This window comes from Spea bombifrons, chromosome 7 (assembly GCF_027358695.1).
Source record: "Spea bombifrons isolate aSpeBom1 chromosome 7, aSpeBom1.2.pri, whole genome shotgun sequence".
Classification (NCBI taxonomy): Eukaryota; Metazoa; Chordata; class Amphibia; order Anura; family Pelobatidae; genus Spea; species Spea bombifrons.
The window spans coordinates 33,412,440-33,439,873 of NC_071093.1; the positions used below are offsets into that span (position 1 = coordinate 33,412,440).

At 40.2% G+C, this 27,434-nt stretch overlaps 1 protein-coding gene across 2 annotated transcripts in view; it reads right to left on the bottom strand.

Annotated features, from left to right (window-relative positions):
- The window catches only part of SPAG16 (sperm associated antigen 16), a 290,439-nt gene that overhangs the window by 75,610 nt on the left and 187,395 nt on the right, over nt 1-27,434 (bottom strand). For both annotated transcript variants that reach the window (XM_053470842.1, XM_053470840.1), the window contains exon 15: nt 11,932-12,058. In XM_053470842.1, the coding sequence (XP_053326817.1) occupies nt 11,932-12,058 (127 nt within the window). The remainder of the gene's footprint in view (nt 1-11,931; nt 12,059-27,434) is intronic.

Sequence of the window (27,434 nt, forward strand, 5' to 3'; positions counted from 1 at the left end):
AGAGTAGATGAGCCGAATGGTTCTTATCTGCCGTCAAATTCTATGTTTCTATTTACACATAAACTGTGTATTGCAATAAAAAGACTTTCAGAAATGTGAATTGATATGCTTGTATAAATACACTATATGGATAAAAGTATTGGGACGCCCGACCACTACACCAGCAGGGACTTTGATGACTTTGCATTCTAAATACATAGACATTAAGATGACTTTAGTCCCTCTTTGCGGCTATAGCAGTTCCCACGTTCATGCTTCTGTGGGAATTGTTGCCCATTCATCCAGCAGAGCATTTGTGAGGCTTGGAATCTCCGTTCCAGTTACTTCCCAAAGGTGTTCAATGGGGTTGAGGTCAGGGCTCTGTGTGGGCCGGTCAAATCCTTGCACACCAAACTCATCTAACCATGTCTTTATGGACTTTGCTTTGGGCACCGGGGCACAGTCATGCTGGAATAGAAAAGAGTCTTCCTCATACTGTTCCCACAAAGTTGAAAGCATAGCATTGTCCAAAATTCTTGACATTAAGATTTTTCTTCACTCAGCCTAGTGCAAACTCTGATTTCGATAATTAAGAGGTGTGTCCCAATTTTGTTGATATAGTATACAGTATGCATGGGCATATTTGACAAAAATCTAACTTTTTTTCAGCCAACAAGGTGGGTTGGAGGATTTATTAGTTCCCAAACAGCCAAGTTAATGTTATTAATTATTAGCATTGTTTTTGGGATAACCTAGGAGACCTAACATACTTAACAAAGTTTAAAATTGAGGCTGTTTTGTCTTATACATATGGAATGTGAGCGATTCATCTGAGGCACTGGGCATTACCTTTCATCTGACTGATGGATGGAGAATAGTAACGGATGTGGTGGCCTTATGTAGGCTTGGGTTTCCTGAGGTCTGCTACAAGTTTAGAGAAGGGAGAGATGTTGTGAGGCTTATGGTTTCCTTACTGCACTATTCATTATGAAGGGCCAACGCTGGTAGGTTTTTCCAACAAGAAGGTCCGAGCAGGCCATGTCTTTATACATACTTTAATGGGTGAGGAACATCTGAAGAAATCCCAATAATATGCCTATGTGCTATACAGGATCAACCAAGCTTATCCTATAGCAGATGTTTATTGGGATTTGGCTTTCATGATGTGTATTGAGGTCATGGAGCTGAAAGAGAAGTCTCCAGAAAACTCTCCTGTTAACTGGAATAAACAACAGAGTGTTTTCGTGGTTGCCATCTCCCACTTGTTAATTTAAGCCAGCAGTGACAATATTCATCCTGAGAAGCGATTTATTTTATCTTTAATTAAAAAACACTTAGCAACCTATGTTTGCAACTAGGCAGGCCAACAAAACCACTTAGATGTTACTGTGTTTCATTCGATGGCTGCCTCTCTGAAGTACTTATGGGCACAAATGCTTTCAGATTAACATTTTGGAAATGTTTTACCAACCAAGTCAAATTACTGGCTGTTTTCATCCAGGATGATTTATAGAGGGAATGTATTCCAACAAAAATGTTGGATTATAAGGCAGTCTCTGTGCATAATGAACGCTAGCATTTAAGTTCCAAAAGAGGAGTAGATATTATTACTATTACCATTTTAATTATAATTATTCTGTTAACATTGAGTTTATTGAATCCTTAATATATTTACAAGAAAATGATGTGAAACACAGCTAAATAACATGTCCATGCACCAGGAGCACAGGGGAGGAGTGCATTGGCATTACTACAATTGGTATTTGAGACATCTTCTCCAATGTGTTAACAATGACTGGATAGAAAAATATATTTTCCAAAAGTACTCACGTTACAAACTACATAAATTTTGGTGAGTTAGCAGGTATAAACTTAGTATAGTATATACTGTTATATATATGTATAGTATATACTGTTATATATATATATATGTATAGTATATACTGTTGTGACCAGTTAATCTAAGTCTTGTTGCTGCGGAGGAGTCCTCTCTGATAACCGCGCTGACTGGGTAGCTGTCCCTTCAGCACCACTACTGCTTCATTTTAAGCAGGGAAGACAATGTTCTGTGTTTCTTACATGCAGAGGGAGGGAGTTCTAGGTGGCATTACATTTAAGATGGATGGGATACAGACAGATGGGCTCATTTAAGCAGAATCGACATTTTCACAGGTAACTAGTTTCTCCTGGTGGAGATCGATGAGACCCAATAGGCCATCTCGGCGCTGCTTTGCCTAATTTTCTCCGACACTTTGGCCATTTCACAGGCCAATAGAAAGCACTGTTGGCTGGCTATCAAGAAGAAATTATTAGACCAAATGCTCTTTGAGGACCTCAGTAGAGAGAAACAATTTATCCCATGTAAAAGGAATCACCTTTTGGTTGCATTTCCTTCTTTATGATTGAAACCACATCTGCTCTCTGCAGCTTCACTGCCTTGGAACGGTTCCATTATCCTAGGAACTGCCTGAGTTTTCCAGATAAATGTTATGAAGCAGATGAACGCAGAGCTTGTGTGAGGAGCAAGTCAACTGGCTATGAAGACGTCAGCAGTTATGGTGAGCTGGGTGATTGTTTCGCCTTAAGGGACTTAGAAACAAAGATTTTATTTTCTTGCTCGTACCTGCTTTTTTACTGAGCACTGGAAAAAATAACTTTATATACAATATATCCATACTACGTTCCTCAACACATTATATATATATATATATATATTGGGTTTTTTAAAGAGCCAGGAACAGGGACATGCCTGGTTCCTGGTTTTTGATGAGTCATCTCTAGTAGGAGACCTCCACGTGGGAGATATCTCATCTAAATGTCGCTGGCAGCGGATGCTTGACGCAGCATTGATACCCCTATGGGCTATACCCTTGAGTTGTCAGTGATAACACACATGAATGTTGAAATTTAGCAGAATTGATAACACAGAGAACACTGTTCTTGCGCTTCTTCCATTACCTCCAGGTGGAAAGGGTGGGATGAGGACCTGGTGGTGGCCCTGTAATGATTCATGCAGAGGACCCCTACAACCATTGTCGGTCAGAGAATAATGCATACATTTCTACAAGATGTTGGATGTCAGTGTAAACTAGAAGCCTCCATGTTCATCCGGTTTGAACAGCCTCGCATATATACCTTCATACATATTACGCAGGTTGACATTTTGCCATGCATAATAAAATGTATGCAATCACTTTGTTGCAGAAATCAATGATATTCAATTCCATTAGGTTATGCCATTATGAAGTGTACGTGAAAACTTAAATTGCAGAGATATATGGTGAATTAGCACTAAACCTTATATCGGGCCTCATGAGGTCGGTTCGAAATGTTCCATCTCTAGGCAATGCCCTACTGTCGTTTAAAAGAGATATAAAGGTAAAGGAACAAATGGTTCTTTACAGAATTTAAAGAAAGGTCAGGGATCAATCCTTCAGCACAAGTACAGACATCTCTGAGCAGAGTGGTCTGTGTATTTAATCAGTTCAAGAGAATGACAGATGGAACATTTTGCTCAAGTTACCAGGGTATTTCCAGTCTAGGGATAAAAAATATAGAAATAATAATTTAACATAGGGTTCAATTAAAAATCCTTTATCTGGCATGTGGGGAAACAACATAACAATATCTTATGCGTCTATAAATAAGGGTTAAGGGTATACATTAATGTTTAGGCTCATATAATGTATGCTTATCCTTGCGTTGTTTTATAAACATTCCATAGATAAATCCCCATCGCCCCCGCTGCCATAACCACTGCCGCCAATGAGAGAACACGAAAGGGTTAATATAAAATTTTGAAATTGCAATATCTCCCGTTATTTCAAATGACTAGAGGTCTGGAGGGAGGACGGGGCATGTTATTTACACAATTTCATGTATAAATCCATTTTCTGTTCTTTGTGCTCAAGGTATTGCAAGGTTGAAACTCTTATAACTGTTGCCAATTAACATTAAACAATAACCTTGTGTTTATATTAATATTATAAGCATGCTTACAGCAGATTCAATATAGGTTTAAGTGAGTCCCACGGTCCCATTATATGGTGATTAGAGACTTATTCTACCTATATATGTAAATCAGATGAGCGTGTTTAGGCCTGTCAGGCAACATTAACAAAAATGAAAGATAAAATATAAAATAGGATTTATTAGATTTCATTAGTGTAGCAATTTGTTATTATTCTATTTCATAAACACAGATGCTATATATACAAACGATACAAAACATTCAAAATACATGGCACCAGGTTGCCACCACAGCCATACCACTTAAATATCCCAACTTTGAAAGACAGTCCCAATTTTTGGGAACTGTCCAGCATTGCTGCCCCACTGTTCCACTTTTGCAGGCAGTGGGGATCACCGGCTTGCTGGGGAGATCTTCTGGCCTCCTCTGATGGCCAAGGGAACTGCACAATCGATGGAGGTCTGTATGGCCTCCTGGCGATGGTAGAGTAAAGTGAGTAGGTAGCCCAATTGTAGATCCCATCCATGGTCCCTCTTGACCCCATCCCCACCCTCCTACCTTTTTCCCTCCCCACCTCTAGCCACACGCCCCAACAAGAGTGTCCCACTTTAGACACCTGAAATGTTGGAGAGTATGATAAGTTACTAAACTTATCCTAAGGTCATTTTTATGAAATAACATTACTTGCATGGTGATAAAAATTATGAAACAATGATGCCACATAAATCCCTGTTTATATAATACTTGGCAATCAGTATGATTACAAAAACTAAAAACAGTTCATTTCCAGCCGCATTGACTTACTGACTGTATCCTTTTAAATCAGCAGGTCGGAGCTTTACGCAACACAAAATGCTGACGGTGGAATACAAGGCTCGCTTTCTAAGGGTTATTATGGTTAAATTATATTTTGGGTATCGTTTCCCTGTAATAAGCAATCAGGTGGAAACAGTAATGTCTGTAAAATTGAAACATTTAGAATAGCTAAAAGTGCAAAAATATTTGGAAAGGTCGCTGCGGTGGCTGTTGATTGCATAAATATTATCAGCATAGCGGAAATCAAGAGCAAGATTTAGAATGAGCAGGGAGCCAGGTCTGTAAATTTTATTGAAATGCAAAAATAAATAGAAAAAGACAATATTTTTAACTCACTGAGTGCCAGTGTTCCACAATGCACAATTCTGCCCACGACAGGTTAATAAAGCAGGAATGCTTTAGCCATTGGTAGTAGACAAGCAATATACAGGCTGCCGCGGCTGCCAACAACCTCAGATGTCTACGGCCATCACTATTCATGTTTCCTTCCAAAATTCAAGTGAAATGTCCGAGCGACTAAGTCTCGAGGCAGGCAGCTATCCAGGTGCTGATGCTGGCCAAGTATAGTCTCTTTAAAAGATTCAATGGAAGAAGGACAAACTGACCTTCAAGGATGCTCAGCATCTAACTGATTGCCGACAGGAGGGAACTAATTAGCAGATTAAACACTTGTATTTAAGCCAGGACTCAGATGCAGTGCTGCAACTTTCAAAGCAGGCGACAGAAACTCTTCCATTTATTAAACAACAGTGTGTGCGTGTGTGTGTGTTCGTTTGTGTTCAAAGTAAAGGGTTAATTAATTCCAGCCTTCAAAAAAAGAGGATTCGCATCATTCTGTCAACATAAGTAGGGGGAATATATAAATAAATATCACACAGCCTTGGGCGTGAAAAACATTTTAAGGGCAGATTTAAAGAGTATCCGAGAGGGTTATTGCGGCCACAGCTATTCTTATCATTGGAAACTACCCAAGGACTTGGACTTAATAGAAGACCTCGCACTTAATATGATCTGACATAAGGTTGATAGAGCCACGTTTTACAGTTCTAGGGTTTTTCAGACTCAGCACTGATCACAAGTTTGTCTTAAAGAAAGGTGCGGCGAAATATAATCGAGGAACCCATGTCTCTCCCTTGACACATGCTCTGAGGGGCCTCGATATTTAAACTGTATGCGTAACATTTTGGGTTTCTCTGCTAGTTAATATTAATAAAATACACTTAAATACTAGTATGCTGAAACAGAAAGTCTGCATATTCTACAATAGAAATACCACCATACAGATAAACTTTCCTCCCATTCTGTATATCTCGAGTTCAGTGTCGGACTGGGGAAGAAAGGTGTCCCTGGCTTACAGGCACTTAAAGGCCAGGTGACTGCTAAATGACACACGTGTGTTTTGCGTAGCGTGTAGCTGAATGCATCCGGTCTACGGCTGCACATTAAAGCATTGAATGTGAGCGACCGTAAAGGTAAATATCATGCTCTTGTCTGGCTAATGATTGCCAACCTCTTAGAGTTAATATCTAAACTTGATCTGTTATATTTCTTGGTCATGGGGGGCATTACATGAGTTGCTTCTCAGCACTGTATCCAGGATGAGTCCTTGATTAAGTGGCACCACAGGCAAGATTATTCTCTTGCACCCCCCCCATTCTTTTACACTCTTTTTAAGACCTAGCAGGATCGAGTAGTAAAAAAAGCCGTACAAAGTATGAGGCAGAGCAATTGTTCTCATGCAGGCACAGGAATGAACTATTCTGCTTTGTACTCTGTACAGCCTTTCCACTGCTTAGTGCTCATACACCCTAACACTATATGCAGCCACATAAACACTAACACACATTCTAACACCATACACTGACACTCAAACAATGTACACAACACACACACACTCTAACACTGTATGTGAACACTAGTACCATACACTGACACTCAAACAATGTATACAACACACACACACTCTAACACTGTACGTGGACACTAGCACTGTATACTGACACCCAACACAGTCTAACAGTATACACTGATACCCCCATCCACGCTCACTGTAACACCGTACACTAACACACACTCAGTCTAACACTGTACACTGGTACCCAATGCCCACTCTAACTCACTGTAACAGCCAACAGTCTACTGTTGTACTTGCCCCCCAAAAAACACTCAAAAACTATACACTGACAACCCCACACACATACTCATTCTAACACCACACTCCAGATAGTTTAGCATTGTACACTAACACACATACACTCATTGTAGCAATGTACACTGATACATGCACACCATAAACTAACAATCCCTTCACACAAACATCATACACTGACACACACAGTCTAACACTATACATTGACACATACACAGTTTTACTTGTACACTCTAAACGCCCGACACACACTTATTATAACCCTGTACACTGACACACTCATTTTAACCAGGGACAGGCACAGACATGGTCCATGGCGGGCATTTTAACAAACTATCATTTTTTTTCCTACTGAATAGTGTCCCTAGGTTAAAATGTGTTACAATAAATCATTCTATTCCTTTTAGGACCAAAACATTAATAGTACATATAGACTGTCAACATACACACATATACACCTTTCACTTTCGCCCTTACGCACAAACATCCTGGATTGCACTTGCCCTTGCACCCACACGCTTACCTGCCTCTAGACAAACTTTCCATGACACTTTCACAACACAAACACTTTCCCCTTTCTAATTCTCTATCCATTTTGTCATTATCTCTCCACTCTCTTTTTATCTCTCCCCTCTTCACCTCTCTTTATTCTCATCATTTCCTCCCATGTTCTTTATCTCTCCCCTTTCTCCTCACCTCTCTCCTTTCATCACATATCTCTTTTTTTCTCCAATCGCTTAATTTACTCTCTCTTCTTTTCATTGTGAATTAGTGGTTGGCGTACGTGATCTGATCCTGCAGCGCAAAGAAAAATCCTGGAGGGGCATCTCAGAATTTGAGCGGTCCCAGGAATGCATTGTTAATCACTGCCAGGAAAAAGAGATATTTAATTGCTAAATCATAAATGTACAGACATTAAACCGTCAAACATGTTACATGTAACATGTAATCTGACACGCACTGAATTTAGAGGACATACGTCGAAGGACATGATTGCCAGGAACACATCCATGTTCAGGAGGTCACTGGCTGCTTTTAATCTCAGCAAAACTGTGAAGGATTCCCAATATTATTCTTTAAGCTTTTTGTTCCGAGATACAAGCTCAACACAGACAACTTTAAGGAGAATATTAGAACCAAGGTCAACTTATTTAGCATATCAAGAGATTTATAGCGATTTTAACAAGTTTGCGGAACATGCATTTAGCACAGATAAAAGAACAGGCTCTATTACAGGTAGGGTAATTAATTATTACTCATGCCCTAGAGCGACTGGTTCCAGAGAAACCATCAATAATCTCGGGCCACCTAAAATGTTCAATAAAAGCATCAAACGTAATTGGTTAGAAATATTTTCTTTGTAATGGGGATTTATGTAAAAAGGGATCCTGGTTCAAAGTTTGAAAATCTACTTTATCACAATAGTCACCAATAGCACGATTGTACTAATTGTACCATTCCAGTGGTTGCTGTGGTGCATAGACTTTTTAAATTATACACAAGAATCATTTTTACAAATAACCCCCGGTATGTATTTTCAAGCATACTTTGTGGTCAGGTTTATTATTATTATTATTATTTATTGTTTTATTTAGCGCAGTTCTGTACAATGAACAAACAGGCTTACATTCTAGATAAATATTAATAAAGCTCTGCCATATGCATTTGCCCCTTTCCTCGCTTCAAGTTCTAGCACTGGCTTGGCGAACGTTCCGGAGGGAATAACAAGACTCCCTCTGTTTTCAATTGGCTGCCAGTCAGTGGTGTGAAGTGTCAGATCAAGCAGGAGACTGTAGCTCTGGAGCTGCAACTTCTCTTAGAGCAGTGGTTCTCAACCTTCCTAATGCCGCGACCCTTTAATACAGTTCCTCGTGTTGTGGTGACCCCCAACCATAAAATTATGTAATTATATATTGTGAAATATGTGTTTTCCGATGGTCTTAGGCGACCCCTGTGAAAGGGTCGTTCGACCCCCAAAGGGTTCGCGACCCACAGGTTGAGAATCGCTGTCTTAGAGGATAAGTAATACATGTTTGGCTAAATAAACTTTAATATGTTTGTCTTTGTTTAGAGGGCTGTCTGGGACACCGGAGTGCCCATTTACAGAAACTAATTTTCACTCTCAGTAGTATAGGTTTTGGGAACATACTCTATATGATCCAAGTGCATTTATCATAAAGTATCTATACTATATATATAGTTGTGTCCCCTTCAGCATACAAAGACATTTTGGATAATGCTATGCTTCCACCATGTAGAAGGCCCTTCTATATATATATATATATATATATATATATATATATATATATATATATATATATATATATATATATATGAATTAATTAATTACATGGATAAGTGGAAAGTTGTTACTTTGTGGTGACTTATGAATGGTGTTTTTACTTTATAGGTTGCTGGGCTTTTTTTGCTTTGCTGCTTACGGGGGTCCATAATATTACAGTAGAAACTGATTTTGCAGGCAAGCATCTTTAGAAAAATTGCTCTTCTGGGGTAATTTTTTGCAATTCTTGTTATATAAATGACCTCTAAATCGAAGTCAAATGAAGCAAGGGCTTGAGGTATTCCTCAAGCGATTTCAATGTAATTGTGCACTGGGTGCCACTGGCAAATTGAAAAGATATCAATCGCTTCTAATCTCAGAAGGTTGATTTCATAAATGGGGTAATCCTTGAATAGAAGACACAGCTAAATGGATGTGTATTTCCAATTCAGCATCCAGAGCAAACAGCACATTACTGGTTTTGGATGTGAAGCTTTCTAGTGAGCCCTTGAGATAAGTGCTTGCAATGTTTATCTGAAATTAAATTTAAAACAAATATTCAAATGTAATTTCATTCACCGCTTATAGAGATGGAAAAATGGCAGAGAGAAAGATTAGACATAGCAGAGTCGTAGTTACTGGTATGTAGGGGAAAGTATGAGCTACTGCGCACCCGTATGCTAGATAGATAGATAGATAGATAGATAGATAGATAGACAGACAGATAGATAGATAGATAGATAGACAGATAGATAGACAGATAGACAGATAGATAGATAGATAGATGATTTCTGCTGTATTGACACTGGCCCCAACCTTTTCCCCAATTTAGGAACTTAAACATGGCTTAGAGGTCTCCGTGCCATTGACTTGAAGGCTGCCTGAGAGGTTCACCCAGTATCGGGGGCACAGAGTGGTCTCTCATACACCCGCAGTGCAGCTGGGTTTCCTCTCCAATTGGATTTGTTTATATCACAGAGTTAGGCACCGCACTAATATTGGACTGTTAAATAGATCATCAGTAGCATTCCCATACGGGTCACCATGGGAAAACTCTGGGTTGTGGAAGCGACACGCCCCAGTCGTTTCACCATGAACAAAAACGTCAATGGGACCTCCTAACCTCAAAGGGGGTCTCCAGTTAGCCAGAGACAGAAAATTCCCGGGTAGGATCAGTAGTAACCGAGACACATAAAACAAAGGTAAAAGACCTTGTCCATATCTCATGCCCCCAGTGTTTCATCCATTGGTGATCCTTCAAGTCATCCACTAAAAACACCCCAACATTCCTGCTATCTGCAAAGGAAATGGCGAATAAACACACTTTTGGTATTGATGTTTTGTTGTTAGCGTGTTCTGCTTACTTGTGTGAAGCCAGCAGCTCTAAGCTGAAGACAAAACAAGCTTCATATTAATCACTTCTGGGTATTGATGAAATTGAAGCCAAGAGCATTAACTACCAGAGGCTATAAACAAGAGCATGAAAAATATTCCGCCGTTCGGATACACCACAAGTATACAAAGTTCATGCACTGATTTATAACTAAACGTTCACGGTTTTTCAGCCGGCCAATTTAGGAATCAGTTTTTCGTGATTCTAAAAAGGCCTAAGGAGTGTTTTATATTCCCGATATCTGGTTGCAAACCGCTGGGTCACACTTTACAACCCCTTCAGCACGAATTTGTGACACAAAGCCAACTCCTTCCGTTTGAGCATGAAGGAAAATATCATTTTTTAAATCACAATGTCTCTCGCGTTTCTTTCCCCGCGTTAAAACCATGTTTAAAATCAATCCCTGTAAGGGCAAATGACATGAAAACACATTTTTCGATGAACAGCAAGCTTCCAAATTGTTTTTCACTGGATTTCAAAGTCCTCATACTAAAGAATGATAGGTGAACTACGTGTTGGTGTGTTCTGTGGGATTAAGTTCACAAAATAAATACCAGACAACTGGCAAAAATAACTCATTTGCTGCACGATAATCATAATTGTAGAGAGAGGGCAGAATTTAGAGAGGAAATTGGTAAATGTTTTAAGTACCCCTTTTATATAATTTCAAGGAAGACAAGGTTGGCTACCAAAAAAATACACAATTATGTTTACAGATATTAATTTAACATAAAAAGAAAATAATTCCTAATAAGAAGGCCATTTGTCACTCCAGAAAGAGAAACATCTCCCTTTACAGCGGATGTACATACCTGGGATCTCCTGGGGTTTTGCCAGGAGACTCTGGGTGAAGCTTCTCGGGGGCTCTGGGCTGCATCCTGAAAACACCCCAACCCATAGCCATCCCCCCCCCCACCACCATCTTAGAAATATAAAATGGTTGGAGCTAGCCCCGCTTGTAATGGCTCCCCACCGACATCATCAGGCTCCCATGTATATATGCTGATGTATCTCAGCAGGGGTAGATCAAGGTCAGGTGGGGCAACCGTGCCATGCTACATTTCCTTTCCATATTTCCGGTACGTTTTTTAATTTATCCATAGAAGTAGGAAGATAATTCCGTTGTCATTGATCATACAGCAGAAAATGTGTTTCTAAATATTCTGTAAATATCTCTGCTGCCCAACACAATAAGTGGAATCCCAAATCACCGCTATGTATTCATCCCAATGTATGATAAATTACACTGCAGCAAAGAAAGCTGATGTGCGCCCCTTGTTTCCTGGCTCCCTGGGGAAAATGTCCCGTTGTTAATCCACCTTTGCATTTCATACTGTACTTACCATAGGGGTTAAAGGCCACTTGGTTTCCTGGGTATGGGCCTAAATCGATCGTTAACATTGCTGCCACTTTCCGAACATCCCAAAGCTTCAGCACTCCATATGAGTCACAAGACGCAATGGTGTCACCCTGCCACAAAAGAACAAAAACATACTTTATGGTTTACAGAACTCATGACCTTTCTTAGTATGTGTATTATATACTGTATATGCACCACCCAAAGTGGCCAACAGTCCCATTTCCCAGAGCAGTCCCAAGATTTGCAGCTGTAGGAGTCGGCACAGTGATGCTGAGGCAGATATGATGCCTGCACCATAAGGGCCAGTCTTAGTACCGGGCAGCCGCCTGGGGTGCCATAAACACAGCCATTATTGACATGTATATATGTTAAGCAGTTACAAAAGTCCTTTCTTTGATAGTAAAAGCGCTCTGTCCCTCCTTTATATCAAGATGTCTTTCTTTTTCCAAGAGTCAGAATATTCGGTGCTTTTAAGAATATCACAGTGTTCAAGATTGTTTAAAAGAAAAATATTACGTAAACAGCTATGAATACAAACAGAAAATCAGGTGGAAAGTGAACAAATAAAACAAACAGATTTCCCTCCTTGGCCATTGAAAGGAACAGAGGCAGAATGGTACTAGCCTACGACACCTATCCCAATATTTGGGTTCTTATTTAAACCCGTCCTCATTTAATACTCTTACAGATGCTTTTCTTGGATATTGGTAGAGGTTGCTTAATCTGAAGGGAACGGCTACTATTCTCTTCACTGCAAAGGTCATGTGCACAAATGGGAACTTCTCAGGGTAGGTTATCCAGATGTCTCCCTCGTCTGGGGACGTAGTTTTTTGAGGAAATGGGGATAGCAGAGCATGAGGGGGCTTTCTGTGCATAGTTGTTGGGCTGGCCCTATATAGTGGGTGAGACGTTGGAGAAGAGGTGGCAGGAGAGGGCATGGAGGAAAGAGACCCAGAGACCTGGGGAAGGAGGTCTTCACCCGGAGACTCTGAGTAAAACCCTGAGAGTTCAAGTCATGAATGTGAGATGCCTTGTATGTGAGACGCCACAAGATTAGTTTGTTACTGGAATAAACACATAAGGTATTGCTAAATGCACTGTCCACAATCTAGAAACCGAATTCTACGAAAAATGCAGAACATGTTGCAGAAAGTTAAGTTAAAAGACAAAATATTAATATGTTAGCAGACATTTTCTGTCTGTGGAAGGCTAGGAGCTATTTGGATTTGGAGTCTTTTGTAATGACTACATTATTATTTTAATTATCTGATAATCACCGTTGTGTATAGCCAGTCAGATAAAGACACACTTCTCTGCTTCGTGTGTCATTGTATCCTGCACAAAATGTTTGGCCTTAGTCCAAGTCATGTGCAGCAAATGGGTTTTTAAACGATAATCTAGCTGAACACAAAAATAAATTATTCAGGGAAGCATTTGGAATTAGTATCCGAGGGTTAACCATTTAATCGCATTATTCGTTAAACAGGAATAATACAGTTGACCAAACGACAGTAGGGACCTTTAAAAAACATCAAAAAACTCAAGCATACACGATTAATATGTATTTGGGAAGCCATGGGTATTAATAATAATAATGCAAATTCACATATTTTTAATAAGAATTAGGAATAATATTTCTGGTATTTTAGTCTTTCAGCTTCCTTTATGATTGTGGATGGGGGATTCACTTATGAAAGGATCCATAAATAGAAACAAATATAGGGAAAACACATTATGTTGAGTTGTTGCGTTTTTTTGGTTTTTTCTTTCTTGAGAGATTTGGAGAAGCAGTGAATGCTGTATGTTAGAATATGTACATTGTGGCAAAGTTAGAGAGCCTTTCTATGTCAGTAGCAGGTTGGAGCGCTCTATATTCCTAGCATGAAAGGGTTAATACATGGAAGCCAACCCTTTCAGGTGAATTCAATTAACCTGTACGGCAATGTTTAAAGGTCAGCCTCTGGAGGCATGAGGAGTCTGACACCAGGGAGAGAGAGAGGCCGTTAAGCCTGAGGCCCTAAGACTCTAAGAAAAGGGTACAGTTTAAAAAGCTTGTGTGTTTGACTTGCTGTGACTACTTGGTTTATAACTGGGAACTGAATTAGCTGGCCAGTTGGTTTCCAGCACCTTGTAGAAAGTATGCCATGAAAAATGAAGGCATTTCTGAAGGCAAAGGGGTAAAATGGCCAGTGAGTGTATATTTTATATTTAAAATCCATGTGGCTCTTGCCCTGGTGACTCTTTAGGATTTCAGTATGATTAGATGGTCATTTAATGTTTTCATTTCTTAGTATTTGTTTGCTTGGAAAAATCCAAGAAGCCAAGTACAACACCACCTACACTGCTACTGCTGGCATTTAGCGTTTGTGCTTTCTTCTGCATATGGCTTTGGAGATATCCATTTTATGGCTACCATGAAGATTTCAAGCCATGTTCACTGGTATGTACAGAATTTAAACCCCTGCTTGGATGAAATTGACTTGAAAACATTTTATTACCATGTTTGTTAAGGAGCTGACTTGAAAGTATTACACAACGCTTTATGGTCAATGTTCTAAAGGCTCTTAAGGTCAGCTAAACTTCTGTGGACAAGCAAATAACGGTAATGTCCAATACTAGATTTATTCATAAGGGCAAAAGGTTGACTAGAGGAATTTAGCTTACAAATGCTTATATTCTACATGTTGTGTTGAAAATGTTTAGATAACTTCTGAGCCTCGAACCCCATGGAGGAGAATTGTACAGGTATAATTGTGCTCACTGCCATAACTACCCTACTTCCTGTCTCTTTGTACTGAGGTCCCTTATACGGTGAAAACAAGGCTACTCGCACACTGTACGCGAGCAGCCAGTGACAAGGCTGCAGGAGCGCTGAGAGGTAAGCAGGGGCAGGAGGTGGGATATATGTATATAAACGTATGTATGTGAGCATGGTTGTATACTTGTATGTGTGTGAGCATGGATGTGTCCGTAATTTTGTGTAAGTGTGTTTACATATGTTGTATGCTGGAAGGGGGCGCAAAGGGCAAAGAGGGCACAGACTAGTTGTGTGGGGGCAATGAGGACACACTAGCTGTTGAAGTTGGGGGGGGGGGTCAATTTTCACACCAGGACCCATGGTTTCTATTTATGCCCGATTTTGTGCTATTACAATAAGAGTGTAGGAAAGAGCAGTAAACACACACAACAAGCATTGCAGAACCAGTGGAAATAGGTGTGCGTCAATTCCATTAATATCCACTTTATCTAAGAAAAGAGTATACCTCGACCATTGGCATAATTATACAATTCTATACATTATAAATACATCAATTAAATCAGTAGGAGGAGGACTGTTAGAACAAGATGTCATAAACTAAAATGAAACAGTTAATAAAGGGAATTTAAACAAGCGTGGAAAGGACATACAGCTATTCTGAATCTAAGACGAGACCAAGGGCTGATTTGAGTCTTCACATCCACAAAAATGCGTAGGCTAGATGGACCAAATGGTTCTTATCTGACATCAAATGCTATGCGTCTGTGTTTCTAATTGCAAATCAGGCTTTTGGTTCCATGCTTCAGTACTTTGTAGGCTGCTGCTAATTAACCCATATTAATTAGTATTGATAGAAGCAGCTGCAGTGCTAAGAGCCGCATTGATGGTTTATCAGTAACAGTGGAACATGTCCCAGACAAATTTACACTAAAGAAAGAAGTAACATTTCGCAACATATTAACAGGATAAAAGAGCTGAAAGTAAAAGCGATTATCACTGGTCTATAGAGGGTAAGAGAACTTGTCTTAAGCCGTGTACTCAAAACCCAGCCATGGAATACATTACCGATCACATGGTTGTGGCATCTAATAACTGGAGATATTTAGGTTAAAAGTATACCATGTGGAATTTGAGAGCAGTAGCAGCCTGTGGCAGAATTAGAATTAGTTGATCAATTTCCTGTCCTGAAGTCCTCTGTCTTTTACTGACCATACCCTAACCCCTTACAAAGGCTGTAAGTTTGGATGCTACCCCCCACGATATATACCTTGTAATAGGGATATTCCATATCTAAACACTATTGCATGGGTCAATTTCTAGGATTGTAAGAAATAGTATGTAGGAAAAGTGCAAATCACTTTAAACTATGTATATCAATTTACTAGCTTGGTTGTCAACAGGGGAGGGCTGGCAGCCTAAGGCCTGGGGGGCAACTCACGTGAAGTGGCTCCGCCCCCTCGCACTCACCTTTCACCCCTCACCTTTCAGACTGCTGGAAACCTTACCTAAACGGCCGCTGGGTGCTGATGCCACCGGCCGGAGCTACTTTAATCCTTTTTTTTATTTATTTAATACGCCGGATCGGCTTGCCATATTAAAAATAAATAAAGTATTAAAGTAGCGCCGGCCGGCAGCATCAGCACCCAGCGGCCGTTTAGATTCGATTTCCAGCAGTCTGATGGCCGCATAGCTATGGGAGCAGCGTGAGGGGTGAAAGGTGAGTGCGAGGGGGCGGAGATTTCACCCCTCACCCTGCTCCCATCACTTGGTGGCCATCGCATACGGCCGCTGGGTGCTGATGCCGCCGGCCGGCGCTGCTTTAATACTATTTTTTTTTTCATTTAATAGCCGATCCGGCTTGCCATATTACATTTTAAAAAAACGTATTAAAGTAGCGCCGGCCGGCGGCATCAGCACCCAGCGGTCGTTTAGATTATATTTCGGGCGGCCTGGGGGGCAACTGCCCCCGGCCCAGCCCGCCCCTGGTTGTCAAGCTCATGACTCACAAACAGGTGTTTCCAAAATGTATGCAACCTTTCAAGTGTCACACCTGCCCACAGGTCACTGCTGCTCCAGTACCACTCACCACTCGTACTAATGGTGAGAACCCCAGGGGCATGGCCTCACTGTACCTGCTGAGCAGGGGTGCATGGCAGGGTGGTTCTTACTTTGCTCCACTGTGCTTCAAGAAAACAGTGAGGAATCCTCTTCTTCGGTGGAGGTTGAGGCTGACCCCCACAGTTCTGAGTAGCGCACATGCGTGCTACTCGGCAAAGACACGTGCCTTATATTTTTAAAGGTCTACACGCCCGGTTTTAATTGCTGAGTGTGCACTTTCTTTCCCTTATCCTGCACTGGTTTCCAGTTTCTTGCCTTGACCATGTGTTGTATTATCCTGCTGTGCTGTCACCATCGAATCCTGAACCATGTCTTGACCTCTGCTCCTGCCTTATCCCTTTGTACTAATGCCTCGGGTCCCGTTGTACTATACCCAACCTAGGTCTGTCTTGACTAAGATCTTGCCTTGCCCTTCTGCACGAGGTTCCTGCTACCCTGTGCAATGTTTTGGTGATACCAGTTCTGCTTTGCAGATCCCTACCCTGTCTCCTATACCTGGCGTGTCACCAAGTACCTAATGTAGATCAACCTTTGTTGGGTTGCACAATGATGCACAGTAGAGTTTGCCATAATGAAAATAATCTATCCCTTGCACGTCAGTGCTACCCTGCTTAAATGTTAACTGTATAGTTTGGCAAAGTCTAATGTTTAATGAAACAATTGCATAAAAGGAATGCAGTCAAAGAGTTAAATCACATTTTTCTTTAAAATAAGATTCCTATAAAAACCCTGTGAATAATGTGAAAAACAACTCATGTACCACTGCAAGAAGCAGTGATCATCTTTATTGATTAGCCCGTAGTATGAACAATGGGAAACGAGTACAAATACTATTCTACAGAAACATACAGAGAAGTTTACAATCCATTTTAGGTCTATTTCTCTGAGGTTTAAATAGCATGGGGTGGTGTTATGGCTCAGCACTATATCTTAAAAGAATCAGGCAAAGTCTAAAAGTAACTAGAAATGCACAGTGTATCTAGTAAGCCGATGTTTGGTATCTCTCCGAGGCTCGCAGCCAAACAAAAAACCTACAGTATTTTCCATGGCTACTCAGATCAATAATTCCTCCTCTGTACTTATAAGAGACCTCCAATTCTCAGAGCGCTCCCAGGCTGGAAGGAGCAAGCTTGCCTTCCTTCATTCTAAATGTAATAACTTGGCGCTTTAAAACAGGGGCAGTAATTGACTTTTGCTGAGTCTCCTCTGTGGGTAAGAATTCATTTGTAAGCAGGGATCTTGTGGATAATGAAATGCTTTACTTATAACGTATAAAGGATTCAGCGAGCACATGAAATATACTCTTATGTCTCATTCCATGAAAGACAATAAAGGTTGTATTTACAATAACATTCTATTATCTCCGAAGAAAACATCCATCACACAGTAGGGTGGTGTATTTTGCAGCTGTTCATCATCACTACATAAAACCATTTAGCCAATACAGACCTATAACAGCTGGTTCAAACAAAGAGTGGTCTACTATATAAAAAAATCTACTTTCTCGGAAGATATCTGTCTACAGGAAATAATCTGGGCATATAATGCCCTTCAGATATTTTTTGTTTCAAGGAGATAGATTTGGCTGCATTGACCCTCCAGTCGAGTCAAGGTCAAGCTCCTTGGAAGACACTGCTTAGTGGTGCTGGTCTTGATGAATGCTAAGAAAGCAAATCTCTTTGCTTGGAGATGCTATGTTGTGTAGCGTGTTTTACGGAGTGATATTTCTTAGTGATTCTTTGGGGCAAAGGTGCAACAAAGGCATGCCCCCAACATTTTAGGTGTCCAAAGCAGCGGGTGTGACCAGAGGCAGAGAGGGTGGGGGATTATGGGTGAGAAGGGCAGGACTTTCTGCCTACGTATCCCGATGCTTCATAGTGTTGCAAGGTGGCCACAGGGGAGCTGCAATGCAGGTCTATGCTGTAAGATTAATACAACTGTTACATCTTCCTTGCGTGGTTATGGGAGAGTAGAGGATCTCCAAAACCATGCCATGATCCCCACCTCCCACAAAAGCAGGACAGTGAGGCAGCTCAGCAGGACGGTGCCCAAAAATCAGGACTATCAAGCAAACAACGGGGCTTTGCCACCAAAAAAAACATGAAAGTTGTGAGGAATACAAAGGTGACCATGTGGCAAGATATGAACCTTCTAATGACAATGGCTGATCAAAAAAGCAGGAGTGTCGTTGGAGTAGGCAAAATCAATTGTTCACAAAACAAAAAATACTGACAAATATTCTGGTTTTTAATTTGTAATTTTTCAAGTAAAACATGCAGCCATCTTGTTAGACCTGTTAATGCAGATGACGCTCCAGTAGTTAATTCCAATGATGACTGAACATTAACTGCCTTTACAAGTTTGTTCCCAGCTGTTTGATTCATTGAATATTTTAAACACATCTCTCGGGATTTTGATAATTATAAATACCCTTAAATACAGCCTTAAGGAGTGCAGTGCAATTTTCTCTATCACCGAGGTTCCAAGTTACATATGTATGAGATGTTAAGTTTAGGCACTGAATGGAATTAATCTCTGGGTTTAATTCTCCTTTTAGTTTGTTTGTCTTGTGATAGGGAGGGTATCAAGGGCCCCAGGAACAGCTTACAGGCATTTTAAGTAGGAGTTACAGAGTAGAGCAGAGGCCCGTTGCTAACAAAATACCAAGGCTATGGAATTTGCTGGGATTTTTTCTACAGAATGGAAATACAGGATTAGTTTGGGGTATTGATCTGGAATAGAAACTATAGACAATTGTGGACAGTCTTCTTCACTCCGCTCTGCAGACAGCCTCTTCCTCTGTGATGTGGATTTACGCCATGTGCATGCTTGAGAACTTCTCCCTCACCTTGAGGTATTGCTTTGGTCAAAGGGCAGGGCTTGCCATGTATAGCACAGGCCTGGTGTGGCAGTAGGCAAAAGCAGGTCGAACCTGGTCATGGATTTGTTACCCTGTCTAGAAACTGCCACCTCTTAACATCCCATTTTCTGCAGTTCAATAAGCTATGAATTTGATCAGGGTATGTTCTTTCATAGCAGAGATCTCAGTTGTGGATCTCGCGTGGCCATCTTGCGATATATTGACACAGAATGCCATAATATGATTTCATATCCTGGTGTTCTGCTTTAATACATAACAAAGTGGCTGCATGGATAAAGTTGGTGGATAGTCCCATCCTAGCCCACCTCTAAACGCACCCAGGACCTATGTAACCATGACCCCAATGTAGGTGTCCCAGTTTGGACACCTGATATGTTGGGGTACTGACTACAGAATGGAAAGTGCAAGATTTGGAAAAGTGACAGCTCTGTGCTAAGCCCTATGAGATGCTGCCAATCTTAAATTCAGATGAAATACCTCAAAATTGATGTAGTCAAATGATTTAGTGTGCACCAGTATTTTTAAAGGTATAGTGTCTATAGACTATGTTGTATAGATTTATGGGAAATCTATCAAGGTAAAAAAACCAAGATAAAATTGCTGAAATTGTTTTATGTTGCCTATTTATCAAAAAAAAAAGATTTCTCAAAAAGATAGATTGCCTTTTGTATATTCTCTGTCGCAATATCTGATAGAGATTCTTTCAAATATGTTGTGGCAGACCTGTCCGTTTTAGATTAACACAGATGATGGATTCCCATCTATAAAATATATTCTGTGCAAAAATGGCTCCATAAAACTGGTCAGGAGAGATTACTATCCTCGTATCTCTTAATCATGATATCTTGCATAACACCTTAATATGTCTTTGTTATTTCTCTAAATGTAAACCCCTAACGATTATTTTGATAAATACTCTCTCAATAAGTCATTTTATACCATCTGTGTAATGTGATCAGGGTGACATCACACATTCTTTTAACAAGTTTTTTTAAAAAAAGTAAAACTTAAAAAAGTTATTATTTTTTAGACTATTACAAACACTAACTGTTAAAAAACACAAATATAGCGAGTGGCATTTTTAACTTTGGCACTGCCCTAAGCCTATGCCAGGGCAGTACGGCAAGACACCCCCTACTAGTCACTGTCATTAGTGTTGGGCATCGGGACATGACAACCTACCCCAACGCTCAACTTTTTTATGGCTGCCAGGAGGCTGTGCTGACTCGGCACGGTGCTCCATGATGTTAATGGTCGGTTGGTGTGATCAGTGATCTGCCTTTTAACTGGACCCACTGAGCCAGAGAGCATGCTTGCCCCCTTGCCCTGGCAGGATACGTCACTGAATATATCAAAGAATAAGATTAAGAAAAATATGATTTTGCCTAGAAGTCAAACTAGGATAAGAGAGAAAAGTAGGATGCTTGTCGAAAGGATACTTCAGCACTTAAATGCCTAGATATATTTTGGGATCTAGGTAGTCATTATTTCTATATTATTCTGTCTAGCTCCTAAATTCTGAATAAATATGCACAACAGTGAATCACTTTCAACATTATCATTGATAGCATTGACTGTATTTTTCTGAAATATTAATATTTGGGAAAGGAGTAATGAGGAATGAAGGTATTTGAAGATAACTTTGCTACGCAATTTGATCATCTACAAAGAGGTCAAAGAATAAATGTAAGTGTAATTCTCAAAAAAGAGCATCCAGAATCTATATTTCTTAATCAAATCTAAATTTATGTGAAGCGAATTCCGTGCAAGCAGGCTAACATCTTTAATCCAATCAAATAAGTGGAAATTGGATTTGGGCACAAAAGACAGTCTTTTACGGAGCAATGAGATATGGTTGGTTGGAATTAAGTGCGGATTTAGGAAAGATGAACATTTGAATGGCTATCTTTATTTTCAGTTATATAAAATGAATCGGAATACGTTATTGGCATTGTCTTTAGTAGTCACAGTATCTTCTTTATTTTTTAAGAATTTGATCTATCCATTTCCAGTACACTGATACAGGGCTTTTTGGGAATGTTATGGTTAATTCCTAATGGCATTATTTAGCTTCTTAAGAACATTTAAGGCTTTCATAAAAAGAACATAATGTATTGGTGCAATTAGACTGAGAGACAGGCAACTTTTTTTCTAAAATGTATTACACACTAAAAATATATAACACACACCCAACCTTTGAATGATTTGATGATCTATTAGATAGACAAATATGGTTCTTTACTTTCTCAGCTGAGATGTTTTAAATATCTAAGGCTAAATATAAAATCATAGTCAGCGTGGTTGAACCTGTCATTATGACTTCCCAGCACAGGATATTGAACAACTGCTGTCACATTACAAACATCACATTACTAAGGAAATTACCTCAATAGAAAAGTAAACTTCAAGACGGAACTGAAAGATGTTGGACCATCGACACCCCCACTGTATATTATCAGGATTAAATGGGAGGGTAGGGGGTCATGACTACTTTTTGTATAAGGATGAATAAAGCAATTTGCTTGCTTTTCTGATAGCTGCCTTACTGCTAAGCAAGCAATGACTTCCACAAACACCCCACCCATTTACTTACACCCATCATGTAGTCTTCTCATGTTTGAGAGACGTCGAGCACATGCATTGGTGTTGAAAGTCGTATCCATGTGATCCTTATGGGTTTTTTTTTTTTTTGAGCATTGGTTTCCAACAGAGCCTAACCCAGACTGTCTGTGCCACAGATTAATATACCAAATCAATTAAGGGCCAAACATCCCTGCTCTGGAGGCCACGAAGAGGCAGGATGGACTTCTGATGTTTAGGATTGACATGACTGATCATTTAAAGGTAAAAAATAAAAAATAAAACCATATCAAAATGCATGCCAAGACTAGACTTTTTGGGGGTCTATGATACATGCCATATACTGTATAAATCCACAAGACATTCTACACGGGGAATGTTGCATTTCATTAGGCTTGAAAGGCTACTCTCTCTCAACCAACGACGATGTATAAATTATGTTCAGTACCAGCATTTTACTTGAGGCTAATCAGCCGCTGAAAGCTTTGTCACTGTTTTGTGAGAAGGACAAGCGTGCCAGGCTACAAATATTTAATTGCCTGCACAAACTGTGAGCTGCAGACCACCAGTGGCTCCCAAGATCATTCCTGGTCCACTAGGTAGGGTACCCGGAGCTCTCCTTCTTTTGGGGAGTAGATTAAATAGGGGCAGGGCTAGTTATGCACATATGAGTCGGGCTAGTCCCAGATAGTCTTGTGGGAGTGGAATGGGTGTGGTCAAATACAGCTCTCCTGCTGGGCAAAGAGGAAAGAGACCCAGTGACCATGGGGAGCAGAGCTTGGCCCGAGGACGCCCAGGTATGTTTATGAGTCTGTAAATAAACATGTTTGTGTACGATAAAATATAACAGCACGGTAAAAACATTTCTTTGCATTCATTGAAGCAGCCATTAGGCCCCTATTTTAACCGTTGAAAGTGTCGCAGTGTATTGAGTTAGTCGTAAGAGTCCTGTGCTTTTTTTTTTTTTTGTAAAAACATTGCCCAAACGCTCAGAACCATTAAAGGAATATAAGAATGCTACTCTCCTGGTGGGATTTGCACTTTGGTGTTATTGCTGTCCTCCCCTTCACCACTCCCTGTGGCAGCCTCTGCTTCCTTACTGAACAATGCGTAACACCTTCTTAAAAGCATGACTTCTGCATCACGCCGAGCCAGGTAATGAATAAGAACTGACATTAAATATCAATATTATTGGCCGAGCTAAATCAGAGCTGACACGGTGCTGAGCTGCCAAGAGGGATAAACAAAATTTAAATTTAGATTTGGCTGAAAAGTTGTCTGACAATATTTGTGCTTCAGCAGTTACTTTGTAGCCTGCAATGTTTACTGACAAGATGTTCTGGTTCGTTGGCCATAGGCTGGTGTACCTGAATATTCACTAGCTAAATAGGAAAACATCTATAAGGTTCTGAGCTCTATACAACAAATAAACCCTACAAGATACACCTCGATTTAACAAATGAATACCTTCAGTTCTTAGTGAATGTGACGTGGAGGATCACTATAACGGAAGCGGCAATTAGAGTTCCCTCTGAGACCTGCTCTTTGAGGACCAGAAAGCTAATGTGACCTTACATCTTCTTCTATGTTATCTCCGTTAAAGGTATGTTCCACGCAACATCCAGTAGTGAAAAAGGTGTATATGTATGTGTGTGTGTATATATATATATATATATATATATATATATATATATATATATATATATATATATATATATATATAGGCAATGGAGTCTCCGAGTTCTCTTTTTCAGATGGAGGGATTCATTTTGGTGGCCTGTTATCTTTGACTGTGATTTCTTTTATTAGTTATGAAAGATATAATGAATAAATCATTGTTCTCCTCTATTTTATGCAATGAAGCTCTTAACTCGAATAACAGCCTATCAAATAATATCCCCAGCGGCACATTGTTAAGCCAAATAATCGTAGTATGTTTGGATATTACTGCTGAAAGGCCATACGACAATAAAAAAAGGTTTGAATAATATTCTGTGTTTATGTCGGTGAAGTAGCCATTATGTGCGCGATAATGGGGAAATTTCAACCGTCAATAGCAGTGTAGAGGCTTCAAGTAATTCCACTTATTTGATTATATTGGAGGGGCGAGGATTGAGCTGTTGTGTTGAGTTATACATATGACGACTCAAAATTCACTCCTGCCAAGCGTTCACGGGCTTGCCAATTCACCATTGTCGGCCACGTGAAGAGGTCACGTTTGTGAATTACAAGTCATCGGAAATCTGCAGGAATTGCAGCTGCCCGTTCTGGTGCGCGTTTACCCCGTGAGTTCCGATAGGGTATTCAATGCGTCGTTCGCTCCCACAGCAGTCAAAGGGTTATTGAGAAAAATGTAACGCCAGTGGCTGCCGCCAGCTTTAAATGCACTGGCTCACTGAACTAGGAGAGGGGCTAATGTTTTATTTCCCGTGCCGTAATGCACCAACAGACTGAATGACATTTGCTTTAGCTGTAGGTGCAATGTAAAGACTCGGCGGGGGTATTTAACTAGTTTATTATACTATGCAAAGTAAACGCATGCTGGCTCTATCTTTTCAAATATTTTCTTTAGAGCTAGAAAGACAGGGACGCGGAAAATATCCAAAATGATTTCTTGCGCATAAAAACAGTAGATCGCCAAACAAGGTGCTCATCAAGCTTTCTTTCTGTGTGGTCGGAGGCAGAGTTGGGGGAGCTGTGCTCATATTCATAGTTATTTATGTAATTGGCTTTGGCATTTGGAACATATGTAATATATTTCATTTACATATATTATTTACATAATTTGTGGCAGAGGCAAACGGGTAGGGATGGAGAGGAGGAAGACGCTGCAATGATGTTGTGGGGGAGAGAGGCGCTGGTTAGAAAGCTAGCTTGCCTCCCGTAACTACAGGCTAATAAATTAAAATTACATTTTTTAACCCATGCCTTGCTGATTCTATACACGTGCAATCAGCAAACATTCTCTGCTCCAAAAAGAGGGACGTGAGAGATGAAAATGGCACAAAGGGATTGGTCCCCAAAGAGGGACTGTCTCTTCTAGATAGGGACACTCAGCAGATATAACAAAGTTACCAACAGAGACCACAAACAACATAAATCAAGTAATTATTTTAAAGTAACTCATGTCACTAACTCTATGCACATTACATAAAAAAAACAAATAGCCAGGAACTGTCTACAGTATAATAGAGTTTACAGACTAAATAACCATTTGGCGTCCCCGTGAGTACTTTACGAGTGTTTATATACTTGTCACGACTGGCACATAATGCGTTCGAGGCTGCGTGCAGATGAACCAAAAGCCACATTTATCTATTCACATTTCAATGGCTGAGACTTAAGCTGTAAGCCTCACGATGATGATAACACATTGTATTCCGACGTGTTTACTATCATTTCCAAACGCGATTCAAGCAGCAGCATAACCACCCAATGATTGAAACGGCCATGGGAACGGATTTATATTAGGGGGTATATTGTTAAGCAGTGTAACATTTTCCCAAGTTAAGATACTAACATTATTGTGTCAATTAGGGCTACAGAATAACTCATACCCAGCAAGCACTCTGGGCCACAGAAAAGCAAGACGTCAGGCAAAGTACGAGGGACTGCTTATCCTAAACATGGTCACTTAGTAGGTCTGCAGCACCCAGAAATACGACATTGAAGTTGCATACTTCCTAATATACATATATTGGGTGGTTAAATGCATATGGAGCCATAGCTGATATAATACATCAGAGCTGCGGGTAGATAAATGGGACTCACCATTATATTGCTTAAATAATCCCAAATTTATTATTCTGCGCGTCTATGTAAATACACCCCAGTGTAATTTGACAGACAAGCTAATGCTGATTTGATTAAATGTCTGACATGAGTGATCAGTACAACTCACTGTACATTTCTAGCTTGCTGAAGGATACAGTACAACCATCATCACACATAAATAGTAACCTGCTGTGTTGATTTGAAAATGAACATATTTATATTAAAGGTTCAGCTAGCTTGGCTGCCTGCTGAGCAGAATTAATTCACATGGCTGTAATTATGGATTCAAAACCCCCTTATGCTGTCCCCCTGGATAATAGATGCAGCCGCTGCCTTCGTCTTTACTAATTTGCTCACTGAAAATGTCTCATCGTTTCTCGGCCCAGCTGTAACGCGCCTGTTTAAAAATAACAGAGCTATCTGATACATTTCTGCGCAGATCGGCTCCCCTCCAGGTGCAGCGCTGCGCAGGCACACACCATCGTGCCCTCATTTCAAGGCAGCTCAAGAGTTAAGGGCTATGGAGATGATGGCTGGTCGCACAATCACTGCATGTAGTGTTTAGGAGTGATTGTACTCCAAAGCTCCACATAAACATGGAAATTATAATGTTTTTTTTCTTGCAAAACACCATGATTAGGGTAAACACAGCCAGCTATATAGCATAAAGCAATAGGTCTAACCCATTCATTTAAGGCTCTGAAGCTTTTTCAGATGTATTCTACCAAGACGCTGATTGCTTCCTCATCTCTAGACTGAACATTCCAAATAACTCTTGGGGTATTCATCTCTTCATAGTGCCCCAATGGGGCAGTTCTTCCTTGAGATACCATAATATGAGTAATCTGGGAATTATTTTTACAGGAACAGTCTCGTTTTATTTTTTAAGGGGTTATTGGAGTCCATTTTCTCCATCTTACTGTCTGTTGCTCTTCTGGACTTGGGCTTCATTTTCCTCCACCCCTAGCCGCATCTATTGATGCAGAAAATGTACTTAAGTATGTGCTGTAGCGCTAACGAGAATTGATATAGCCTTATTAGCCCCAGAAAAATTGAGTTTTTAGTCCCAAGTACATACTGTTAATTGGGCCAACTAGAAAAAGATGGCTTTCGGGACCTCTGAGGTCTTTTCTTCAGATGGAACCTACAACTGGGAATAGCAACATCCAACCAATGCATGCAACCTGAATGCAACAATTGGCAATTGTTACTCCCAAAATACTTGTGGCGTACTTAAGTATGCTTCTTGCTTTCCAAAGAAGCTGAAAGGGGAAGGAGTTAATGCTCTGATCAGCATGCATTTTACTTCAAACTAGGGCTGGAGTGTTTATATTGGCTACCTCCTCTCTATGCAGTCCCATCTCTCATAGGTTTT